The following is a 22,798-nucleotide window of genomic DNA, read 5'->3' as shown; positions in this document are numbered from 1 at the left end:
GGGTGTGTGTATGTTAAGGGTGGTAAAATAGGGGGCGAAAGTTTTTACGATTTAACGGGGTGAGCTAAATAAAACCGTTTAAAAATACTAGCAGCAACGTTTTTTTTATATGACTTTATATAAGGCTGGTAAAATAATGCATGAAAGTTTTTGCTTTATTATTACTTATTTTTTTTTATTAATTACTCCACAAACCTGAAAATTAGAAACTTTATAGCTAACTTCAGGGTGTCAGTTTTTTGTGACGGTGTACACGGTTCTGGGCCCAAGCATAACTAGACGGTGGTATTTGAACTCCCTACAAAAGACATACCTAATATGTCCAGCAGTGGGTGCCTATATGTTGACATGATGATGTTGATAATACATGAGATAGCGTAGACAAAGATACAGAGAGATAAGGAATTTGATTTATAATTATTAATACTTTAGAGCTTATAAAATTGGAAAAGTAGAGTTGTCATATAGTAGAGCAGTTATTTTGTCCATTTAATCTTGGGCATCATTTGAATGGAGTCAGGCATAGTTAACACACTATTAACTGCAAGCTGGAATGCCCTAAGTAGTTACCTACTGTGCATTCGAATAACAATTATTCCCTCTACCATAAAAAAAATAGACTACTATATGATAACTGGTTGGCTGGCTTGTATAAACTATTGACTTGAATACGCAACTTAAACAAGTATACTAGCTAAAATTTAGCCAATAACAGCAATTTCGATAATGTCAATGAGATAATCACAAATTTCACTATCGACCTACGAGTGACAGAAACATCAATCATGAATCATGGTAATGTTACATTGATAAGCGTTTGTCAAATTATATTAGGTTTAGTTTTATGCTTTGAGATTGATTATTTTCAAATGATCTATGTAGGCCGGTTTGCCTTGCCTTGGTTTTATTAATTTGAGAAATGATTACAGTTTTATAAACTGGAGCCGCCTAAAAATCAAAATAATTAACTATTAAGAATTGTTTTCATTTTCGGAAAGAGAACGTGTTTATTTAAAATACCTTCCAAAAGAATATAACTTCCGCATCCGCATTATTTAATGAAACGAATTCATAAGTACCTATTTGTCTCATAATTTTTATTCATGAAAGTCTACAAGTGCTACGTTGATTTATTTATTTCGTCCTAGAGATTTTAACTTTTAAGTCCATATTTTTAACAACCTGTTCTACTAGGTATATTTATTTCTTGTTTTGCCCAACGAGCAACGTTCTGAATAAAAAACTGATGAAATACTTAATTCTTCGTGCCTACCTAGGCCTCCTCTAAACCGATGGATATCCACTGTCTTCATTTTCTGCATTGGATCAGCATTGTGGTTTATCTGTCCCCTTTTCGTGAGAAAATAAATAAAATAAATAAACAACATTCATAAAACTATTAATGATAGGTAATAAGAATAATAATTTTCTTTTGTTTTTAAAAGATTTAAACCCAATTTTGTGGGCGAGAAAAAAAATTGTGGCCCATGTAAGTATTTCAGTGTCGTCTCACTTGAGTGTTAGAGAAGCTTCGAAATCTTGGTAAATCATCAGTCACAATCGTAATCGCTTAAACAATCATTTGACACTATAATTTTGTTAAAGCATGCGGAACTGTTGATGTTAATTTATTTCCTTTGACAGTCAGTTCAGTGAAAGTTATTTCTTATTGTCGAATTGACAACATTGTCTGTCATCTATCATGACTCTGAATAACCAGTTTAAATGCAAATCATGCGCTTGGTAATATTTAGATTACATTCATTTGACGGGCCTCCTGTCTTGTAAAATGAGAGAGGGCTTAATAACTAAAGCCCACTACATTATAATTCTTAGTTAAAAACCAAGACGTGTCAGAAGCGTGCCGTGCACGAAGTTAAAACGTGGCGTACATTTTGTATGAAGTACATTTCATATTATCCTAAGCCCGTGCGACACTAGCCTAAGCCACGGTTGTTGGAAGGTTCGGCACAGCTCGCTATAATATGAACATTCTTCCATGCTGCGTCCGGGCATTGTGAATGATTAATTTCAAACCCGGTTAAAAGGTACACTAAATATGATCTGATAAACGGCTTGTTCTAATAACAAAGATCTCATAATGATCCATTTTTGAGCACATGTCACTGCTACTCGTATCATAGGAGGGAGGGATATAGACCGTAGACCCTACACGCGACCCCAACGCTGGTAGGTAGACTTTATCTATAATTATCACAATATGTTAGTGAGGAATTGATGAAATGGTTATTTGAAACGGCAGCCAGTGTTTAACGAATGAGTGGTATATGCCAATTATCTGGTCAGAAATACCCACTAGCTACTAAAATGTTTTGGCGGGACCCCGGAATCAGTATGTATCTTTTCTCCACAGCTGAACATGCTAACTCCTACCCGATGAGGAAGTCAATCCACCTACCACAATGCTTTAATTTTAGTTTACGATATTAAGACATGAGAAACGTGTACTCCGTAGAACGTAAAATGAGAGGTAAGGGGCACTTTCCAAGCACACCGATCCAGTTGCCCACTTGGTTTAACGATTGATATGCGGTATCGCAACTAGGCCACACACTAGGTACTCAACATTCCTTTTACCTACTATGTGTCAAAATATAATTTTTACCTAAGTATACCATCATCATCATCATATCAACCCACTGCCGGCTCACTACAGGGAACGGGTCTCTTCCCAAAAAGAGGTTAAGGCCGTAGTCCACCACGCTGGGCCAGTGCGGATTGGTGTACTCCGCTCATGCAGGTTTCCTCACGATGTTTTCCTTCACCGTTGAAGCAAGTGATATTTCAATTGCTTAAAACCCACATAACCTAGAAAAGTTAGAAGTGCGAGGTGCTGGGATTCGAACTCGACCCCCGCGTAAGTGAAATCGAGCTCCTAAGCGCTATCACCGCTTCTCATATAGAATACCCATACTTAAATGAAATTAGTTAAATATTATTACTTAGGCTTATCTTTATAATAAAAAAATGTTAAAATTTGAGGGCATGAAAAGCTTGCTGATTTAGTAGACATTAGAAAAGGATCTTTTGATTTTTTCGTAATTAAATGAAGATTGTTAACTTAGGCTAAGCTAGCACAAGCCGAATTAAAATTTACGCAACGTATTCAATTTCATTCAAAAAATATGTATTATATTTTATTTATTGGCATCACATTCTTAATGATACCTAGGCTCAATCTTAAAGTTCACGCATAAACTAATAAGTATTACCAAATTATAGTATTTATAATATATTATGACTAGTAGATTTGCTCGCTGAATTTAAGCCACCAAGAGTCAAATAAGAGATCTTTAGTTTGAGGCGAATCTAATTTAAGTGGTTTTAAGTAGTTGAATAATAGGCAACTAAAAATATCTAAAATTCATTTGCTAATTCTTTAATTATCATACATATCGTAACCTTATCAGAGATGGAGGAACGGTAGGTACCCGTTGACCTTTGAGATACAGATGCGCGCGCTACGGTCGACCCACGTGTAACCGGATGCCACTACGACCTCCACGCCGAATAAATATGACAGTGGTTACTATTACTTTACGTAGAGATCTTAAAAGAAGAGAAATTAAAAGTATCAAAAATTTCACATGTGAAAAGGTTGTTACTGCTGCAGTAAAACTCTTAGGTATACCTTGCATATGAAAGTGTTCCATAAGGATTTACTTATTTTAAGAAAGACAAATCAACGCACTTATTATTTAATGGTTTATCTTTCTTTCACTCAATAAAGGAGTCAACAAGGAGTTTTTATTGTACAGCTTTTATTTAGGGTTTTATTGCCATTATAATATTGTTGAAGCACTTACAATATTTGCACATAACGACTAAGTTGGTTTAGTCGTAAGCTTCAGTTTATATATTTACATAGCAAACATACAATTTTTAAAGCAGATTTTGATAATAATATATAAGTTAAGGAAGCTCTAAGAACTCCCTTACTTTTAAAATCAAAATCTTTATCGTTATCGTTCAAGTTTATTTCTTCTATATTGATAACTAGCTGTTGCCCGCGATTTTGTCTGCTTTTGATTTTGTTTTTTGATGTGGCATTCAATTTAGTTTTAAGTGTAGTTTAAGATAATTATTTAAATGAGTTATAATTTGTCGGAGTTATAGTGTAAAATCGCAAAACACCTTTCATCCCCTCCCCCAAATATACCGAGCTTAATGTCGGGATAAAAAATACCTATTCTATATTACTTCTAACACTTTCAAGAATATGTGTACAAAGTTTCATGAGGATCGGCTAAGTAGTTTTTGCGTGAAAGCGTAACAAACAAACTTACATTGACATTTATAATATCAGTAGGGATATTATTAATGGATAAAATAATCTATCCAAAGTAAGCGTAGCTTGTGTTATGGGTACTAAGATGACTGATGAATATTTTTATGAATTATATATACATAAATACTTAGAAAATACATATAAACACCCAGACACTGAAAAACACTTATGCTCATCACACAAACATTTTTCAGTTGTGGGAATCGAACCCACGGCCTTGGACTCAGAAAGCAGGGTCGCTGCCCACTGCGCCAGTCGGCCGTCTAATATATAGATGTACTAAGCATAGTAATATTACCTGCTTGGGGATTTACTTCTGGTTTCTGATGACTTATATCTTCCCTTCTATTGTACTCGTACTCTATAGAGAGATCTCTAAGTGATCTATCAGATAACATATGTTTATATATCCCGTTTGTCACGTTCATGTTTAACTACCTTATTAGTATATTATTTAGCATGTTCGATAACAAATTACGTAGCCAAAGTTTTGTTTGCTGGGTGGAGCGAAAATTAGCTTTTTTATGTACCAGTCTACGAAATTAGGGTTGGCAAACTATTTGTCTCCGTGAGCACTCCAAGTCGTCGCTTTTGGTTATTATCACTAGCATGTGATCAGTGGCGCTTATAGATTGTATGCACAGAGTATGCAGATGATATAAAATGAAGCAAAATAAGGGTAGGCTTTTTATAACTCTTACAAAGCCTATCCTTAAGTTTTTATAACTCGTACGGGAGATTTTTTTCATTTTATATTATCTGCCTGCTGAATGCATACCCTGTGCATACTCTATATGCACCCAACTGCACGTGATAAATAATTGTAAAAGCCTGCTTACACCACATTAGGGCAGCGTGGAGGTTCTTTATGTAGTAGTAGTAGAAGTTGTTATTGAGTTTCTTGTGACAGAGCTCGTCCGGAAAATTTCTACTATAGCCTTGGTTAATTTTGTCGCCAAAAATCATTGCTGTGTTTAGGTCTGAAAGGCGTGGTTGCTCGTGTAATTTCAGGCACACGAGGCTAACACCTACGCTTAATGTTGATGGTTACAGGGCGGCAGTTTGAAGGATGAGATCCTTGCTTGCTCTGCTAAGTGTTGCTCAGTTAATAAGAGCTAGTTTTCCATTTAACATCAGGTGGCCCGTTACTTGGTCCGTCAATTATTACTAAAAAAAAAAACACCATTTCCCGTATCAAAGAGGAGGCATGTGCTCAGCATCAGCACAATAATACTCTGAGGATACGATTTAATATAATCGTCACTTTGATAATGTTATGCGAATCTCTAAATATTCTGTCCCGTGCGCGAATATAGTAAAGGTTAATTTTGCAATAGTTATATGAGCGCCAGTTGAACTTTGCAGCTCATATGAGGCTCCTATTGGTGCTGTCTGTCACAATGCAAGTAGTATTATTATTTACTTATTTGCATATAATGTTAGGTGATTTGATGATTGATGGATGTTATTTCACATTCGACATATTCACAAAGTGCTATTATCAAATAGTCGAACTGATATTTTAGACGCAAAAACAGAGGCGTTAAGAGTGGATAAATAAGTTTTAGTCTGTTTAATTTTTTTCTGTGAGTATAATATTATGTTTTTTTTTATGTCTGTGTGCATCAAACATAGAATAGTACTGCTATTGTCAAAACTGTATGTACTGTACCGAAAAGAAGTAACTATATAAAATTATAATATAATCGAATAGAATTTTATATTTTAAAAATACCGCTAGATGTTATGGTTTATTATAAACAAAAAAAGATAAAGTAGTAATAGGTACCTCGTAATCTTTCGTAACTTCTCATAGGTTTGTAGGGCAGAATATTAGTAGGTATATACACGTAAAGCGGATAAAATACAAAAAAATATTTATTGGAAACAGTCCTAAATTATAGATTTTCATTCGTCTTCTAAAGGTACACAAGTCCTTCGTGGCTTTACTTTTAGTAACATGATTCTATATGAGTTAAGGAAATCATGACTCTCTTGTCGGCTTCTTCTTAGAGCCGGCGGCGTTGGAGTAACTCCAAATAGACAGGTTCAAAAGTGCTCATAAAGTTTACCGACTTGATATAAATAGGATTAAAAGTTTTAATACGTTTTATTTTAAATAAGATGAATAAATGATTCTTTGCAATTGTGAACATCTGATCAGCTGTTTTGGAATGACAAACTTTTTAAACTGTAGTCTTAATTTATTCAAAACTAGCTGTTGCCCGCGACTTCGTCTGCGTTTGATTTTGTTTTTTGATATGGCATTCAATTTCGTTGTCATTCTAAAATAATTTAAAGTATTCAGTATCGAGAAGTTCTGTCCTCTACCTCCAACCAGATTCATCATATCTAGACAAAGTTTGGGCAAAATTAAATACATATTATAACCTCTAAAGTACAAAATAATTACTTAAATTGGTTATAATTTGTCGTAGTTTTGGTGTAATATCGTCAAACACTTTTATCCCCTCTCCCAAAGGAACCGAGCTTAATGTCGGGATAAAAAGTATCCTATATTACTTCAAACACTTTCAAGAATGTGTGTTTCATGAGGATCGGTTAAGTAGTTTTGGCATGAAAGCGTAACAAACAAACCTACATTGACATTTATAATAGTAGGAGGACTATTCCTATCCCTATCCCTAGATAGGGATAGGAATAGGGATTAACATATATACAAAGAAAACCTTTGCTCTACAGCTTTTTCGTGAGATTAGTACTACCTACTTTAAATGATAATGAAAAAAATATGCAGTGAAAACGTTTACGGTCGAATGGGGTCATACTCGTATATTTGTATAGCAACAGCAAAATGATTCCTCAACCTCATTAAACTAGATAAAATAAAAAAAAACATCACATACGCATTCACACTAGGTTCTTACTCAATAGGTCCATTACTTTTTACAATTCAACTCATTACAAATAGATTAGATTGGGCAGTTTTTGAATGAAAAAGTGAAATAAAGGTTATTTGAAATTATAATAATTTCTCTTAATCAAGTGATACTTTTTATGAGAGGTTTCCTAGTAGTTTCAAATAGCCTCGGTGGGTTAAGATATTAAGAGGGTCACCATGGGTGCGACACGGAACGAAAATGTAGGTGTGGGTTGAAATTTTTATTTGTCAGTGGTTGTTAGTAATGACTCTTCGGCCGTGACTGTATGACTACATGCAAACTGTAATGCGAATTTCAACATATTTACGGTTCGATCAAACAAGGCACAAATAATCCAACAAAATTTTTCTCAATACTTCTTAAATAGCGATGTCTTCCTATCCGATGTCACCAAACGGATTGCTCTACATTTTTTTTGAAGTAAATATTTTCATCAACATTAAATTCTAAAACTTTAGTTACAACATTTTGACTGCACAAAATTAAAGCGGTGATAGCCTAGAGGTTTGGACTCCGGATTCACTTTCGGAGGGGCTGACTTCTAACCTCGGCACACACCTCTAACTTTTGGGCCGGTAATGAGGAGATATGATGATTATGAAAATTAAACTTAATTTGCTATACTCTGCGAACAGCAGGAGAATCTTTATCGTGTTATTTATAATAACTACAATCCGTATACTCCACACCAAACAGATCCTCGGCAATGTACCCTCTACGCACGTTTCGCTTCGAAACCGGAGCATCCTCAGGAGATGTTGACTTTACAAAGAATAATTGTTTGATTGAGTGGGATTCAGATCTAAGGCCCTTATTTAATAAACCAACATCAAGCAAATAACTGGTTTTCAAGCTCGGCTTTAAGCAAAGATACTAAGGTATCAGTCAATCTTTGCTTAATCTTTTTCTCAGGAACCGATAGCTCGATGTTGGTTTATATAATATAGACCTTAGTCTCACACCACCACAGCTTCAATGTTGGCTGGCGGGCTTAACTTTCATTTTAGCATGTTATTCAGTTATAAATTATTCCATAATAGGCTAAACCAACTAACTTGTGCTACTAAAACATATAGTTGTTAATCTAACATGAGATATCACAACTAACATAGTCTGTACTATGGTGTAATTTTATTCGTTCATATAAAACAGAAAAAATGTTCGCTCGGCACCAGACTGTTCGAATGTTGAATTTCATGGACCTAAATTTAATAAACCTGTCAAAGTGAACGTAACGACTGCCGAGTCAGTGTCCATTCGGCCACGTGCATTGAAAAAAACATTTTTCAAACGTATGTAAGTAGAATAACTGAAGTATTACTATGCGCGGCGTATCATAGAGTTTTTAGGATGTACAGTTAACCGCATATACGTCGAACTTAAGGGTCATATGAGAATTGTTTATTGTAACGTTACATATTTACGCCTTGCATACGGAAATATTGAACGCTCATAAGTATGCAATTAGGGGACATGGCCGCCGCAGCGACAGCTTCGTTTAACTAAGCGAACAGGTACTTCTCCAGGAATTCTATATTAAGCTAACGACATCATCAACTAATGGGATTTATATGCAATTGCGGAAATTAGTATTGTTTCACTAATAGAATAATTTGTTAAATCACGCCTAAGTCTTCGTACCGGTTTTAGGCGCATACGCAGGTCAAGTGAAGAAAAAGCGCGAGCGACGCTTGCATTCGTCAGTCGCACCAGGGTCGCCAAAGGGGTCGGACCGCAATCTAGTCATTGTATTTTTAAATATTTTTAATCATATAATCAAAAGGGCATCATGAAAGTGTTCATCGTATTAGCAGCGGTCGCCACTCTTGCGAGTAAGTTTCAATCAATAAATTATTTAATAAAAATATTCTATAAAATATATAAAAAAATTTACTATTAATATATGTAAATATTATTTATTGAAATTGTTTTTATTATTATTAATTCGATGTGCATAAATTATGTACATACAATAACTATAACTTAATTAATATATAATATCATTATACGATGCAATACATATGTAGATATATGGTAAAACGGCACGAGGTTCTAAAGTCCTATATATAAAGGATATTATCAGTGTACCATAAAATTATACCTTTCTTAAGTTTTCAACGACAATCAGCGTTTCTGTTCATAGCGGAAATCTAGAAATCTTGTCTTTTTTATCAAATAAGTACCAGTTCTTGCAATTTGCTATTTTAAAATCGACACTCAATATTTTAATATTCAGTGCACACCTGGCCACCGATATATAATCCCAAGTGGTTTTATTTGTATCATATATCTCTTTATTAAGTATTCAAATAGAGTATTCGAAAGCCACTTTGTATGCAGCTAGTGACTCTAAAGCTCTATAAAGCTCGAATATAGAGTTCATAGTAACAAATAGACGGCAAATGTTCAGACTTGAAGGCCAATTATCAGATTAACAGTGAAAATGTTCAAATGTTAACGTAACTACTACTTTAACATTACAATGTTCAAACATAGTAGTAAATCTCAGTAGCATTGTTCAGGTATTCCAATAAATGTCACTAGCATAAACCTAAGCCTAGTTATGCTGCACTGCTAAGCACTGGTCACTTTCTCATCTGCGAGGGTTCTTCTCTCTTCATAGGAGAGATAAAGACTTCATTTCAATCTATACGTAGCTTTGTTAGTATATGTGAGTTTTATTGATTATTAATAATAATAACCGGGCAAATGTGGACAATTCTATCCGAAAGCCTTAAACAATAATTGACTTGATCCTGTTCAATATAATATCATTCCTGAATTTTTCATAAAGTACTTTTAGAAGCCTTATAACCTGTTTCCGATATTAAGGCTCCAAAAAAAGAACACCCATCAGTTTTCGCTTTATTGTAGCAGTTCTTATTTCAGTCTGTAATATGGAAAACCAACCCTGATCTTGAAGTCATATACAAACATTTAAACCAATAGCCACCCAAGCGATAAAATATTTCACAAAACTATTTCGTTGTACTTATTGTTCTATCATAATATGGACTTATCACAAATACATTTCTTTTTTACTACAACAATACTGAAAAACACTACTTTGTGTTTAAAAGCGAACGTGGAAAAAAATAACGTAAAAGTTTCGGTTCAGCTATTTTATTTTTAGCTAGTTTATTTTAAAACTTTTTTTTAAGAAGGTGAAATATTAAACTGCCTCGTTTGTTAATTGGTAAGCTATTTCGGCTTTGGATTATGAGATCCTGGGTTCGATTCCCATTCCCAATTAGTAATAGCAAGTAGATGTTGTAGTCAAACCCGAATTTAAGCAGCTTGGAAAATGTAAGCTCCAAATCTTTCTCTGCTATGACGAAGGAGGCCAGTGGCCACCAGTGACATTAGCTTTTAAAATCATTAGCATTTAAAATCTAAGATGAAGTTTTCGCGCTTCCATTTTTATATCATTTTGTGACCTATCATCAGATTATATCGCAATTAAAACCAAATAACCTTACAAGAACCAACTGAGCAATTATACCTAATGTTTTATTTTGTTGACTTACAGCTTACTTGTTACAGAAAGTTTACGGAATTATTTTCTTAAAACTTTAATTTTTATAATGTGACCTTAATGAATATGATAATTGAAAGAGATTAAACTTTATATTCAAGCCAATCGCGGAAAATACGACCTTGGCACAATTTTTTTGCTTTTCCATAAAAGTTATAATACGATTTTTTTACGCGTTGCGTTATTGTTGTGTTGAAATAGGCATATTAAAGTTTACGTAAAGTGGATAGAGGCTTTTGCAACCAGACCACTTTACATAAGTTGCTGGAAACCTTTGCATAGTTTCAAGGAGATTGAATAAAATAAAATTATAGCTAGTCAGGTCATTGGTGTCAATAGGTAAGTAGGATCCATAAATTCGGTTGTAAATTCCTTGTGAAGTTACAAATTAGTATCCGTTCAGAGTTTGTTTGCTTCACTTACACTAATTTTTATACTGATGACGATGAACACTTGTTCAGGTAAAATTTATGATTAGTAAATAATAGTCATATCACTCTGACCATATTGATAACTGAATCTTTCTATGTACGCGCTACATTTTTTTTTGATACCTTAATTTATTTATATTTCACTATTTTCAAATATTTAAATTAAACATAATTATGGAAATTGTTCAAACTTGACATTTAATTTTGTATGCCGGTCTATAAGTAACTAAGAAAAACGTGACTAAAAAAATCGATGGTTGAATACGTTTAAATATTGACTTATGATACCTCTACCAAGATATGCATATATTATTATGACTAATTAAGGTAAATGTATAATTAAGGTATATTATTATGATTAATTAAAATATAGGTATGTATTACAAAGTTAAAATTCAATCTTATCTAATATCTCCAGACTGAAGATTTAGTAGTGTTATCCTTTTTCTATTCTACCCTGTCAGTAGAAGTGGCTGTACTAACTACAGTATATTTTCATTCTAAGATTTGAGGTTAGATTGATCAAAGAAACTGCTGAAAAGCATTTTTAAATAAAAGAGCGATAGCTTTGTTGATTCCTTATTTACCTACAATTTTATTAATTGTAGATAAATAAGGAATAAAATCGTTTACTGAAGGTTGATTAATATTTACAATAGATATTATCATAGATGAAATCCATAATGTATATTAATATTATATGTGCTTAAGTATATATGCAATGCACGTCTCCACGCTAAAACCGATCTTAGTAAAATTGAATTCATAAGTATTTTCGCTGTAGTTATAGAATATTTTATTGCAGTAAAACGGAATTTCTATTTACTATAAATAAATTATTATTTAAGTGTTCTATTAAAAAATATTCAAGATAAGACCACCTAAATATGCTGTTTATCATTAAAAAACTCGCCGAAAAGATTCGATCTTCAGTGACCAGTTTCATTTGATAAGTTCACATTCGTAGACACTAACATAAAGTTGATAGTTCACCGAGTTTTTCGTCACAAGGCAATGTGATGCATCCGAGCGATGCACCGCATGTCGCAAGCGAGGCGCTTTCACTTCTCGACTGGTTGCGTCACCACTAGGTTGCGATACGGCGCGGGCGTATTTCAAACCCAGCATAGATATTTATCCCACGTGGGCACACTGATAAACCGATACTATCTATGCTGTGACAACTGCTGTAAATAGCTAGGTAACAGTATGAGCATATACAATGACTATGCCATAAGCTATGTCCGCCGATCAGTCGATAAAAAGCGCAAATTTTATCCGTACTTTTCGTCAAAATCAGTCAATGGTTGCAAGCAACCCTAATTACTTTGCAATATATAGTTTGGAAGCAATATAAACATCCATTTTAAAAGGACTTCCATATCAGCAGTAGAGTCAGTCCTACTGAATCGGTTGTATACAAATCCATTTTTTTTTCGGCTTGGTGGAAAAGCTTTATTGCCACCTCCAACCCTTGGGCAGGACGGAGGGTATGTGGGACTCCCCCCTCTAAAGGGGTATACCCAAACTAAAAACCACCACGGCACGTCGCTCTTGTTGGCTTTGTTAGACCAAACTCGTTGGGGAACCCGTTGTATACCTCCCAGACGTCTACCAACCACCCCAACCGTTGTATACAAATCCTAAGCGACCAAGGTATTTATTTAGGATTTAAAATGTCTTGCCCAGATCCTGGAGCGAATCGAATTTAGCTTCATTTTAAATGCAAGAACTATGTACAGAACGCTATCTTTGCCGGAATACTTAGCACAGAGCCCGGCAATAATAATATAGTTACTATGCCCTTACTCTAATTGAGTTAATTTTGTAACCTTAGTCCAAAAGATAATTTTACCATTTAATCTACTCACTTTAAAATTTAATCATATCTCAAGTATTGGCTTAGTTTCAGTGATTTAATTCATTCTGGCAACTTTATAATTAGAATCTATTAAAAAGGTTATTAGGTAACTAAATCAAGTTTGAATTTTGACATGTCAGTCCACATAATTTACATAATATTAAATTATAAAATAGTTCTTTAAATGCTTTGTTCTTTGCTAGCTAATTTAAAGAAAACCTTATCGATACTCAAAATAGGATTGACTTTTATGTTATATTTTCAATGACCTAGTGAAGAAAAAAAAGAAATATACATATAAAATTGCATAAATTATTGCCTTATTTGCATGAAAAAATAATTCAATTCAATGAATCAAGTTTTCGCTTACATAGCCTTGACCGCTCGCGATTTGAAATGCATAAATTAGCACTAGACATTTACCGCGAATAGCCGTTCACGTTAAATGTCGTATTCTCACATAGTCATTAAGATGGACATTAACATTTCCGGGACCATAAATTCAAAGCATACATTAATCAACATTTTCTGCAAGCACTACTTTTAAAATATCCATTCGACGCATTGGTACAGAGTATGAAGGTATATTTAGGCTGTCAAAGTCCTTTGCTACTTTACTAAATCATTTGCGAAACATAAGTGTATTAGGCATTAAATTTATTTGCGTGATAATATTAGGCGTGCAATTTTGTTACAACACTGTCTTACAAGTGTGCTGTCGCCTTTACGTGTTGTAGTTCAATTAAGTGTTGCTAAAGTACGCATAAGAGCAAGTAACCCAATATTGTTTGTTGACGTTGACGGTTACATAATGGTGCGTTGTTATGCAAGAAAAAAAATAGTGACCCGTTCGGTCTTCGAAGTATCAGAACACAGTCGGTCTGATTCTTGGCTTGATTGATTCGGCTTTCACTTTATCTTTGATTCGTTATTGTTGTTGGGTCCGATTGTTATCGCATAGGACTTTGTAACGGCATCTTGTAATGGTGAAAAAAAAATGTACCGTTATTTACAGAGTGGAACGAATCACTGATTAAACGGCAAAAAATTAATAATTATACTATGTAACAACGAAAAACAGATATTAGATAAGTAGAGTAAGGAATATATTGCTGTAATAATGAACCTTATAATAATAAAAAAAGCTTTAATAAGGATTGTGATCATCATAGATAGATAGATCGTAATATAAAACTTCAACAAATTTGAATATACTATATACTATAAAAATTGTAGATTGTGTGTAAATATTAATCTTAATCCGCTGTGTAATACAGGAAAATCTGCACTGTTTAATTTATAATTTTGTTCAATATATAGATACACCACACGACTCAGATAACATCACTCAGATAAATGAGAACATTTCGCTCCTGTCTTAGGAAATATTTACAGTACAGTGCAAACTTTCTTATTAATATGCACTTAGCTTTGATTTAAGATTAAATAAATTATAAATTGCAACGTGAAGATTTGGCTGATTATAGCAAAATAGTGAAATATTCTCATCATCATAGTTTTTGATAATTGCCTTATATCTGATAATTCGTTTAACAATGATACCTATACCCTTCTAGTTGTAACTCATCTACAAGATTTGTTGTCACTGTAACAGCTATCAAACTGGGAAACTAACTCTGGACCTAAATATTCCATTTAATCCAAAATCTTCAGATGGCAGAATGGATTTAGAAGTGCTATTAGCTTATTGTATAGCTCTTCCTACTCTTTCTGTGTACACAAGTATATAAAAATTTCGGACAGAATATCTTGGATTTGATTTATCATTCATTTGTAGTAAATAGCTCGTTTGTTTTGCACAAAGTAAATTGAATTTTATTACCAAATTAAATATGTTAAATTGTTTTGCTGCAGGTGCGCAATTCAAGTGCCCGAACAAAGATGGCCAATATGAAGATGACAGGCAATGCGACAAATTCTATCAGTGCGTCGACGGCGTTGCTACAACTAAGCTGTGCCCCGACGGCCTTGTGTTTGACCCAACCATCAGGAAGATCAACAAATGCGACCAGCCCTTCAATGTAGACTGCGGTGACAGGACTGAACTCCGTAAGTACCTACTTATTATGGACCTACTCAAATCATACACATATATAGTTCGATAGTGCCGCGTAAAATATTAAACGTATTTCAATGACTTCTGATATCAGAAGTGGGATGGCGAATTCAAATTTAATTTTTGATGGGTAACTATTGCTCTTAAACTAAACGAAATCACATCGAATTTCTTAACTAAAATAACCACTTAAGGCACTTTTAATGCGTCAACCATTTCTCATTATGCCACACAGCGGTTGAATCACTTGCATCCCTTTTTTATGTAAGGTTATAGCATTTAGACTAAGTTTGAACAAATTTCGTAAGTCTCTAACGTGACATTAAAATATTTTTTCATTTGACCCTCAAATACTTGCATGAAATTATAAATAAAGTGTATTAGAGTTGTAACTTTATAATGAAGCTTTATATGATAAACTCAAGGAACACCTATATTACACCGGTTCCAGCTGAATTATTATTCTACTTGCTATTAGCCAAGTGGTGCAAAAATATTTTATTATGAAGGTCACTCAACGCAACTATGCCAGAAATGAAAGTGTCCTGTCCACCTTTGACCACCTAGGTCACACCCTAATGATTTTCTAGGCCAATTAGTACGTTTGTCACGTAATACTAAGTACCTGCATACCATTGTATAACATTGGTATTACGCACCAGCTTTTTTAATTACTTTAATTGCTAACAAGAAATGAATACCTTTAAACTGTGATACAATACAGTGCAAAGAAGCATTGCGTCGACTTAAATGGAATAAAATTTGTCGCGATTCTATGTAAAGACGAACAGAAGGACTTTTTGTAGATTGTATTAGCTTAGAATCTGCTTAACTGCCACGTGATGTGACTAACTTACGCAGTCTTGCCTTTCGCGTAATACCAGTGTCACGATAAAGTTGCAGATATTGTATGTCTGCCGGCATTTTAATGGGACGTGAAAGGAATTCGATACGAGACAAATAACTCGTTGAACCAAGGCGAATCGGTAGAGAACGGAACAATATAAAAATAGCGATCGGCGTGCATTAAGCTTGTCATATAGAAAGATACTTTTTACTTCCTGCTCATTATCTCTGAATACGTATACCTAGAAATACGACCTCATTCATCGCAACTTGTTATTTCAAGGTTTACAACATTTATTACTGCCTTATCCCCATTTCTATTCGGAAAGTTATTTCGACTTTGAGATGATGCAACTTATACGTTTATATTAATAATACGATTTTAAAAAGTTGTTTCGATCTTTTGCCTTGATTTTTTTTCGTAATAATCCTGGTTTTTTAATTTTTACCCTTTCTCACAAATAGAGAATTTGTTCGTTTATTTAGTTGCTGCTTTGTTTTATGCAGGGTCTTATGAACGCACACCTTAATTGCTGATAAATATTATTATTAATTTACTTGCAATGATTTTATTTGCAAAACTCTTTCATTTAGTTTTGAATCATCGTACTACCTTTGAAGATTGTAAAGATAATATGTTATCTGTTAAAATCATAATTATTCTTACATTTAATCAAAATAAGATTCTTTTACTATAGAACTATCAATTTAAATGTATCTATGTTTTGTTCAGAACCTGCCAAGCCTAGCACCCAATGCCCTCGCCGCAACGGATTCTTTGCTCACCCCGACCCCAGCGTCTGCAACATTTTCTTCAACTGTATCGAAGGTGAAGTCACAGAAGTCAAGTGTACCGCTGGACTCCACTTCGACGAATACTCTGGAACCTGCGTGTGGCCCGATACCGCTGGCAGACAAGGATGCAACGCCCAAGAAAGTAAGTTGCGGTTCATATTAACTCACTATTTTTATTTTGAATTGCTCTTTGACTAGACATTTTAGAATATACGCGTTTTCAAATAAACCTAAATATTTCATCATCATCATCTTAAGAATATAGTTATATTTTTTTAGCGTAAAATACACAGTAGAGCTGATAGATTAGTCATTTTCGTAACAGAACTAAAACAAATTGATACGACACGATCTAATAAATTCTGTGAGCATTATATACAGCCTCTCACTTAGCCGTTGATGTAAGAAGGGGTCCGCCATTTGCCCTTAATGCATTAGCCGACACTAATTTTGCTTTTATAGAGCTATTATATAGCTGATACTGTCAACTGCGTATCAAAAATGATATTTTTTAAATCCTGCGGAAATAGTTATTAAACAAACGGCAACACTTTCGCATTTATATTATTAGTACGGAAAGACTTACTAAACAAAATTTATTACGAGAAACTTTATATATGGCATAGAACCTTAGTAGTAAGTTTAAGGCACGACCTAATCTTGAACAATTTTGTTGGAACAATGATATACCTACCATGCAAAGCACTAATGCTTAGCGCATATTTAAATGTTCATTCCACTTTAATATGCCCGCAACGTTGCTAGTGGTTGCGATCAAACAAAATGCCCTTCTCCGTGTTGCATTCACTGTTTCTATACATCTAAATGATTCACTATTTATATCTTTCGTAACCTTTGCTTATGCATTCTACTTCTATTATCTTTGTGCAATATACCAATATCTCTGTTTACTTATAAAGGTTACAAATGCCTTTTTTTGTAAGCGTGATACCTTAGAATTTGTATGAATTGTTCTATTATAATAATAAATAATTTATATAATTTTAAAATAGTCAACAGTAGTGTTGACTAAAATTAGAACAATTACGCTGATAGTAGAATCTTACTAATATTATAAATTCGAAAGTTTGTAAGGATGAATGGATGTTTGTTACGCTTTCACGCTAATAATACTGACCCAATTTGACTGAATTTTGGAATGGAGTTAGATTATAGTCTGGATTAACAAATATGCTGCGTTTTATCACGAGAAAATGTACGCTTCCCGCGGGATTCTTGAAAAATCAAAAAACACGTACAAAGCCGTGGGCAACAGCTGCTATTATGTTATTTTAATGTAATTTATTCTGTGCAAGTGTAGGTGCAACTTAGTCTATGTAAAGATAATTTCTTTTATTTTAAACGGTCTAATATATTTATTACCAGAACTACGGCTATATCCATTTTTTGTGTTATCCATTTTTTGATATCTTAGCTTTTAAATTATTTATTGTGTCTTGCTAAACTTTTATTTATTTACAGAGAAGACCAAGGATGGTTTCGAGTGCCCCAAGGAACTGCCCATCGACCCTCTGGGTCAGCCCATCGCTCACCCCAAGTTCCCCCACCCTAACGATTGCCAACGATTCTACGTGTGCTTAAACGGTGTTGAACCCCGTGATCTCGGCTGCCAAGTCGGAGAGGTCTACAACGAGGAAAGTCAAAGGTGTGACGCACCTGAGAACGTACGCGGATGGTGAGTTTATGACCTTACTACACTTTCGAGAATTTAAATGCAGGGTATTATCATCCCTACCATCAGCCTATTAACATACTGCAGGTCAAAGGCCTCCTAGTAAAAATATACCTAAATTAATATATAAATTATATAAATATGTACATTTTACAAAAGTAAAAAGCGTTTGTGTTTTTGGAAGGGAAAACAATTTCAATCAGCTGTCTATGCCACATTATCCAATTAATAAATACTGTAATAATAATATATAGTACGATCCAATATATATAATACAATGCAATGAATCAAACAGTCACCAAGAGAGTAAGAACTTGTTTAACCTTGAAAAGAGACCTTTCCATAAATATGCTGGCGCGTAGACTGGGAATCAACAGAAACCCTTCTCAGCCAATAATATAACAAATAAAAAAGTATAAAAGCTCTTTTTAGTATGAAGTCCAGAAATGTACTGTCTACTTTATAGAAAAAGTTGCTTTGAAATATTTTTGTTAGATAGAAAAAGTCACACAACGAAAGCGTTTTTTTTAGTAAATAAGCGTAATATCTACTATATTAATGCAAAAATACTAAGATAACTTTATTATTTCAGCGAGGACTGGTATAAGGATGCCGAAGATGCCGCCCCAACCCCCAAGGCGAGATCTTAAGCTAGTAATAAATAGTTTAGTTACACCTAAGACTTAATAAGTTAATATACGTTAAGATAAAGAAAAAAGAAGCGTATTTTATTTTTCCTTACCAAACAATCGATGATTAATTCTTAGAAAACCTTAGAGCAAAGAATATGTTTTGCTGTGAAAATGCTATGTATCCTAAATATTTTAGAAATTATAGCAAGAAATCAACCAGCACACGGTGCTATATTTATGTACGAGAACCTTCACAATTTATTTTGAGTGTTACTACAATAGTAACACTAATCGCGAAAACTTTGCTGTAATTGATTGAAGAACTCTTTCTTCTATCACCAAATATCTTCACCAGATCTACGTGAAATTTAAATGGGCCAAGTTTATCCTTTCAAATAAAAATAATTTGACGAAGATACTGAGCGACATCGATAAAAACACAAATTTTATTCTAATATTATTCTAAATTTATAACGATTTAGTATAATTTAGAGACTTGTATTGAAACTGCTGGACTAAAGTCCTATCCTAAATGGAGAGTTACGTTGATCGTGCTGTCCTTTCTCCATTATATTCCGTTTATCGTCCCGTACGAGACCCGCAAGAAGAGAAGGAGTAGTGGCAAATATATATAAAGTAAATTAATAAATATAATACGACAATACACATCGCCATCTAACACCGAAGTGAGCGTAGCTTTTGTTATGGGTACTAAGATGACTGATGAATATTTTTATGAATAATATATACACATAAATACATAAATATATACATATAAACACCCCGACACTGAAATTCATTAATGCTCTTCATTTTCCAGTAGTGGGAATCGATCCTACGGCCTTGGACTCAGAAAGCAGGTTCGCTACAAACTGCGCTAATCGGCCGTCCATATATATATAATGTTGATCTGCCGTCGCCACAATGACGATACCAATCCTCTTAAAGGCGATTTTAAAAAACAAAAATTAAATTTGAATACTTAAAATATCCACGAGATTTGCATCATAGCGTTTTTGTCAGCAAATATAAAGAAAAAATAACGGTAATGACGCACTAAACATTAAAAGTAAGGATGCGTTCACTCAGCGAACTGAGTTATGGAGATAAGACTAATAATATAGAACTCAGCAGACGATATATTTTTTTTTGCTAACGTACATATCATAATTATGTGCAGTATTTGCTTCATTCAGCTTTGGTTTGGTCGAAATGCACCTTTAATGTGGCTACAGCAAAGTATGCGGATATAAATGATTCAAATCTTGTGAAATATATAATCAACAGGCGCTAACATTCTAAGAATGCTGGCAATTTTATAGGTACGTAATAGATATCTTAAAAATCGAATTTACTAATTTATATCAATTCTAATTTAACATCATCATCATCATATCAACCCATTCATGCTCTCTACAGGGCACGAATCTCCTCCCACAATCAGGAGGGGTTAGGACCATAATCCACCACGCTGGCCTAGTGCGGAGTGGTGGTCTCCACTCACCTTTGAGAACAGTATGAAGAACTCTCAGGCATGTAGGTTTTTTACGATTTTTTCCTTCACCGTTGAAGCTACTAATTAAAGGGACCATACAGTCATACAATCAGTGAGGTACTGCATTTTTAATCATGTAGTCCTTAAGTAAACCTCTAGCACACGAGTGAATTATACAAAAATTCAAATTGCAAAGGTGAACACGCACGCTTCGATTTTTGTTGCATGCAATTTGAAATTTATCCTTGAATATTTTATAAATTAAAATATGCGAAGCGAAAGTAGTCGGTAGCTAGTATTTTATCTTAACATATTTTTACTCAAAAGTTAACTGTAGTTAAAATCATAACATCCTATAGATGTTATCTATATTGTATTAAATTCGAAACTCGCTTTCATTTGCGCCTTTGTAAAGAATTCAACGCGCTCGCATTGATAAATTAAAAATACTACGAGATACAACTCTCTTATGAAGTTTGGTACACGATTCTTTCCAATTTCTCTATTAATAATACTACAACTTGTCAATACTACAAGACAAAAACAATAATAATAAAAGTACTCAAGTACATACTTAATTTTTACCTAATTTAGGTATATACATTTTTCAATCCCACTATGAAGTTTTATCAAATATTTAAGAAAAACATCCCTTTTATAAACGAGATTATTTAATTACAAAGAGCTCTTTTTAAAGAATTATCGAAAGGGTTATCGAATCTACCGGTGATCCTAGAGCGGGCAGTTACCTTGGCCAACTAATTAGTTTGGCCATCCAAAGGGGCAATGCTGCCAGCATCTTAGGCACTGTGCCACGCTGCAGTGGTGTCTAGGACGTTTTAGATTTTATTTAGTTTTAAATAGTTTATTTTAGGTTATATTTATAAAACAATTATTTTAAAAAATAAACCAATTATGTATAATTACAATATATTATTTAATTATAACTATAATTTTATATAACTGATGATAGCCTAGATGTTAGGACTTCAAATTTTGCTTTCAGGTGCCAAGTTCGAATCCCCAGCACGCAAGTTATGTGCGTTTCAAGCAATTAAAGTGTTACTTACTTCAACGGTTAAGGAAAATATCGTAAAGAAACGTGCATGCCTAAGAGTGCTCCATAATATAAACAAAGGCGAGTAAAGTCCACCAATCCGCACTGGGCCAGCGTGGTGGACTAAGCCCTCTAATTGTGGGAGAAGATCCATGCCTTGTATTGGGCCGATAATGGGTTGATAAGGTGATGACAATGATAATTTTTTAACCCACGTTATCAATTTTAAGGCCTCAAATCAGGATAGGATCTTTGCGAAGAATCCCAGTTGGTCTTGAAGCGACATAACAACAATAGTACTAGATAGTAATAAAACATTTCAGTTACACTTCAAATAATACTTGGTATTTTTACAGCGCCTATTATTCGCTTATTTATATGTATGTGTGTCAAAGACAATAAACTTTCATAAGTTTCGCATAATGACTTTTGTTTTTGAAATACCTACAACTATGATCATTATATTGGCAGATTGCATTCCTTTACACGTATGTTGAATGTTAGTAGTTAACATTCAAATTATAACGTATCATAAAGTTTAATGTACGCATAATTTAAATTAGTTTGCAAAAAATCCGATCACTCAAGCGATTTAGCTCTTTTACTGCGGCTTCTCATAGTAACTCTATAAATAAAAATAACATGTGTAAATTTACTATATTAACTTATTGTTACTGCGGACACGCCGCTGCATTTAATCTGTTGCTGCCCCGCATTGATGCATAAACGTAGTAACCTTCTGGGGAAATATATAATACTAAATTTCTTTTCGCAAACTGCTGCTATTCATGCTGGCAGCTAATACTTGCTGGGAGATTAAGACAGCAGCGTCACAATTGATAGTAACCCGTCGACGTTAACCAGAGAGCAGGCGAATCCGAGTAGAAGGAGTATAAGAACTTATTTTTTCAAAGCATATACTTTCAGTCTAGTTTAAAAGAAGTTCCATCATATTCGGTTCAGTACTTTAGTTTTTGAATCAAAGAATGATACATTAGTACCTTTCTTCGAATTTCATTGCAAGTTCGGCCTTGAATGCAATCTCGGCTGATGCTGATATTCTTATTTGGTAACGAGCTAACCCGTTAGGGTCATGGCAGTTATATTTAACCCATATCGTAATGGAACGCTAAATCACTTTGCAGCACGTCTTTGTGCTTAAGA

The 22,798-nt window shown here is 33.9% G+C and overlaps 1 protein-coding gene across 1 annotated transcript; it reads left to right on the top strand.

The window, feature by feature from the left end:
- The first annotated feature begins 8,920 nt into the window (after positions 1-8,920).
- Positions 8,921-19,138, top strand: LOC120637892 (protein obstructor-E-like). The gene is made up of 5 exons (XM_039909949.1): positions 8,921-9,044; positions 14,915-15,109; positions 16,696-16,899; positions 18,240-18,453; positions 19,043-19,138. The coding sequence occupies exons 1-5, from the start codon at positions 9,002-9,004 to the stop codon at positions 19,098-19,100; spliced, it is 714 nt and encodes a 237-aa protein (XP_039765883.1). The 5' UTR covers positions 8,921-9,001; the 3' UTR covers positions 19,101-19,138.
- Positions 19,139-22,798: the final 3,660 nt, after the last annotated feature.

The sequence above is a fragment of the Pararge aegeria genome, chromosome 4, assembly GCF_905163445.1.
Source record: "Pararge aegeria chromosome 4, ilParAegt1.1, whole genome shotgun sequence".
NCBI classification, from domain to species: Eukaryota; Metazoa; Arthropoda; class Insecta; order Lepidoptera; family Nymphalidae; genus Pararge; species Pararge aegeria.
The sequence above is the reverse complement of the archived record's forward strand: the minus strand, read 5'-3'. Positions and strand labels throughout refer to the sequence as shown.

What these genes read in the sequence shown, in the direction of transcription:
- LOC120637892 (XM_039909949.1), top strand. Translation starts at nt 9,002, where the DNA reads ATGAAAGTGTTCATCGTATTAGCAGCGGTCGCCACTCTTGCGA. An exon ending in CGGTGACAGGACTGAACTCC is followed by an intron (nt 15,110 to 16,695) that starts GTAAGTACCTAC and finishes TGTTTTGTTCAG; the next exon opens with AACCTGCCAAGCCTAGCACC. An exon ending in AGGATGCAACGCCCAAGAAA is followed by an intron (nt 16,900 to 18,239) that starts GTAAGTTGCGGT and finishes ATTTATTTACAG; the next exon opens with AGAAGACCAAGGATGGTTTC.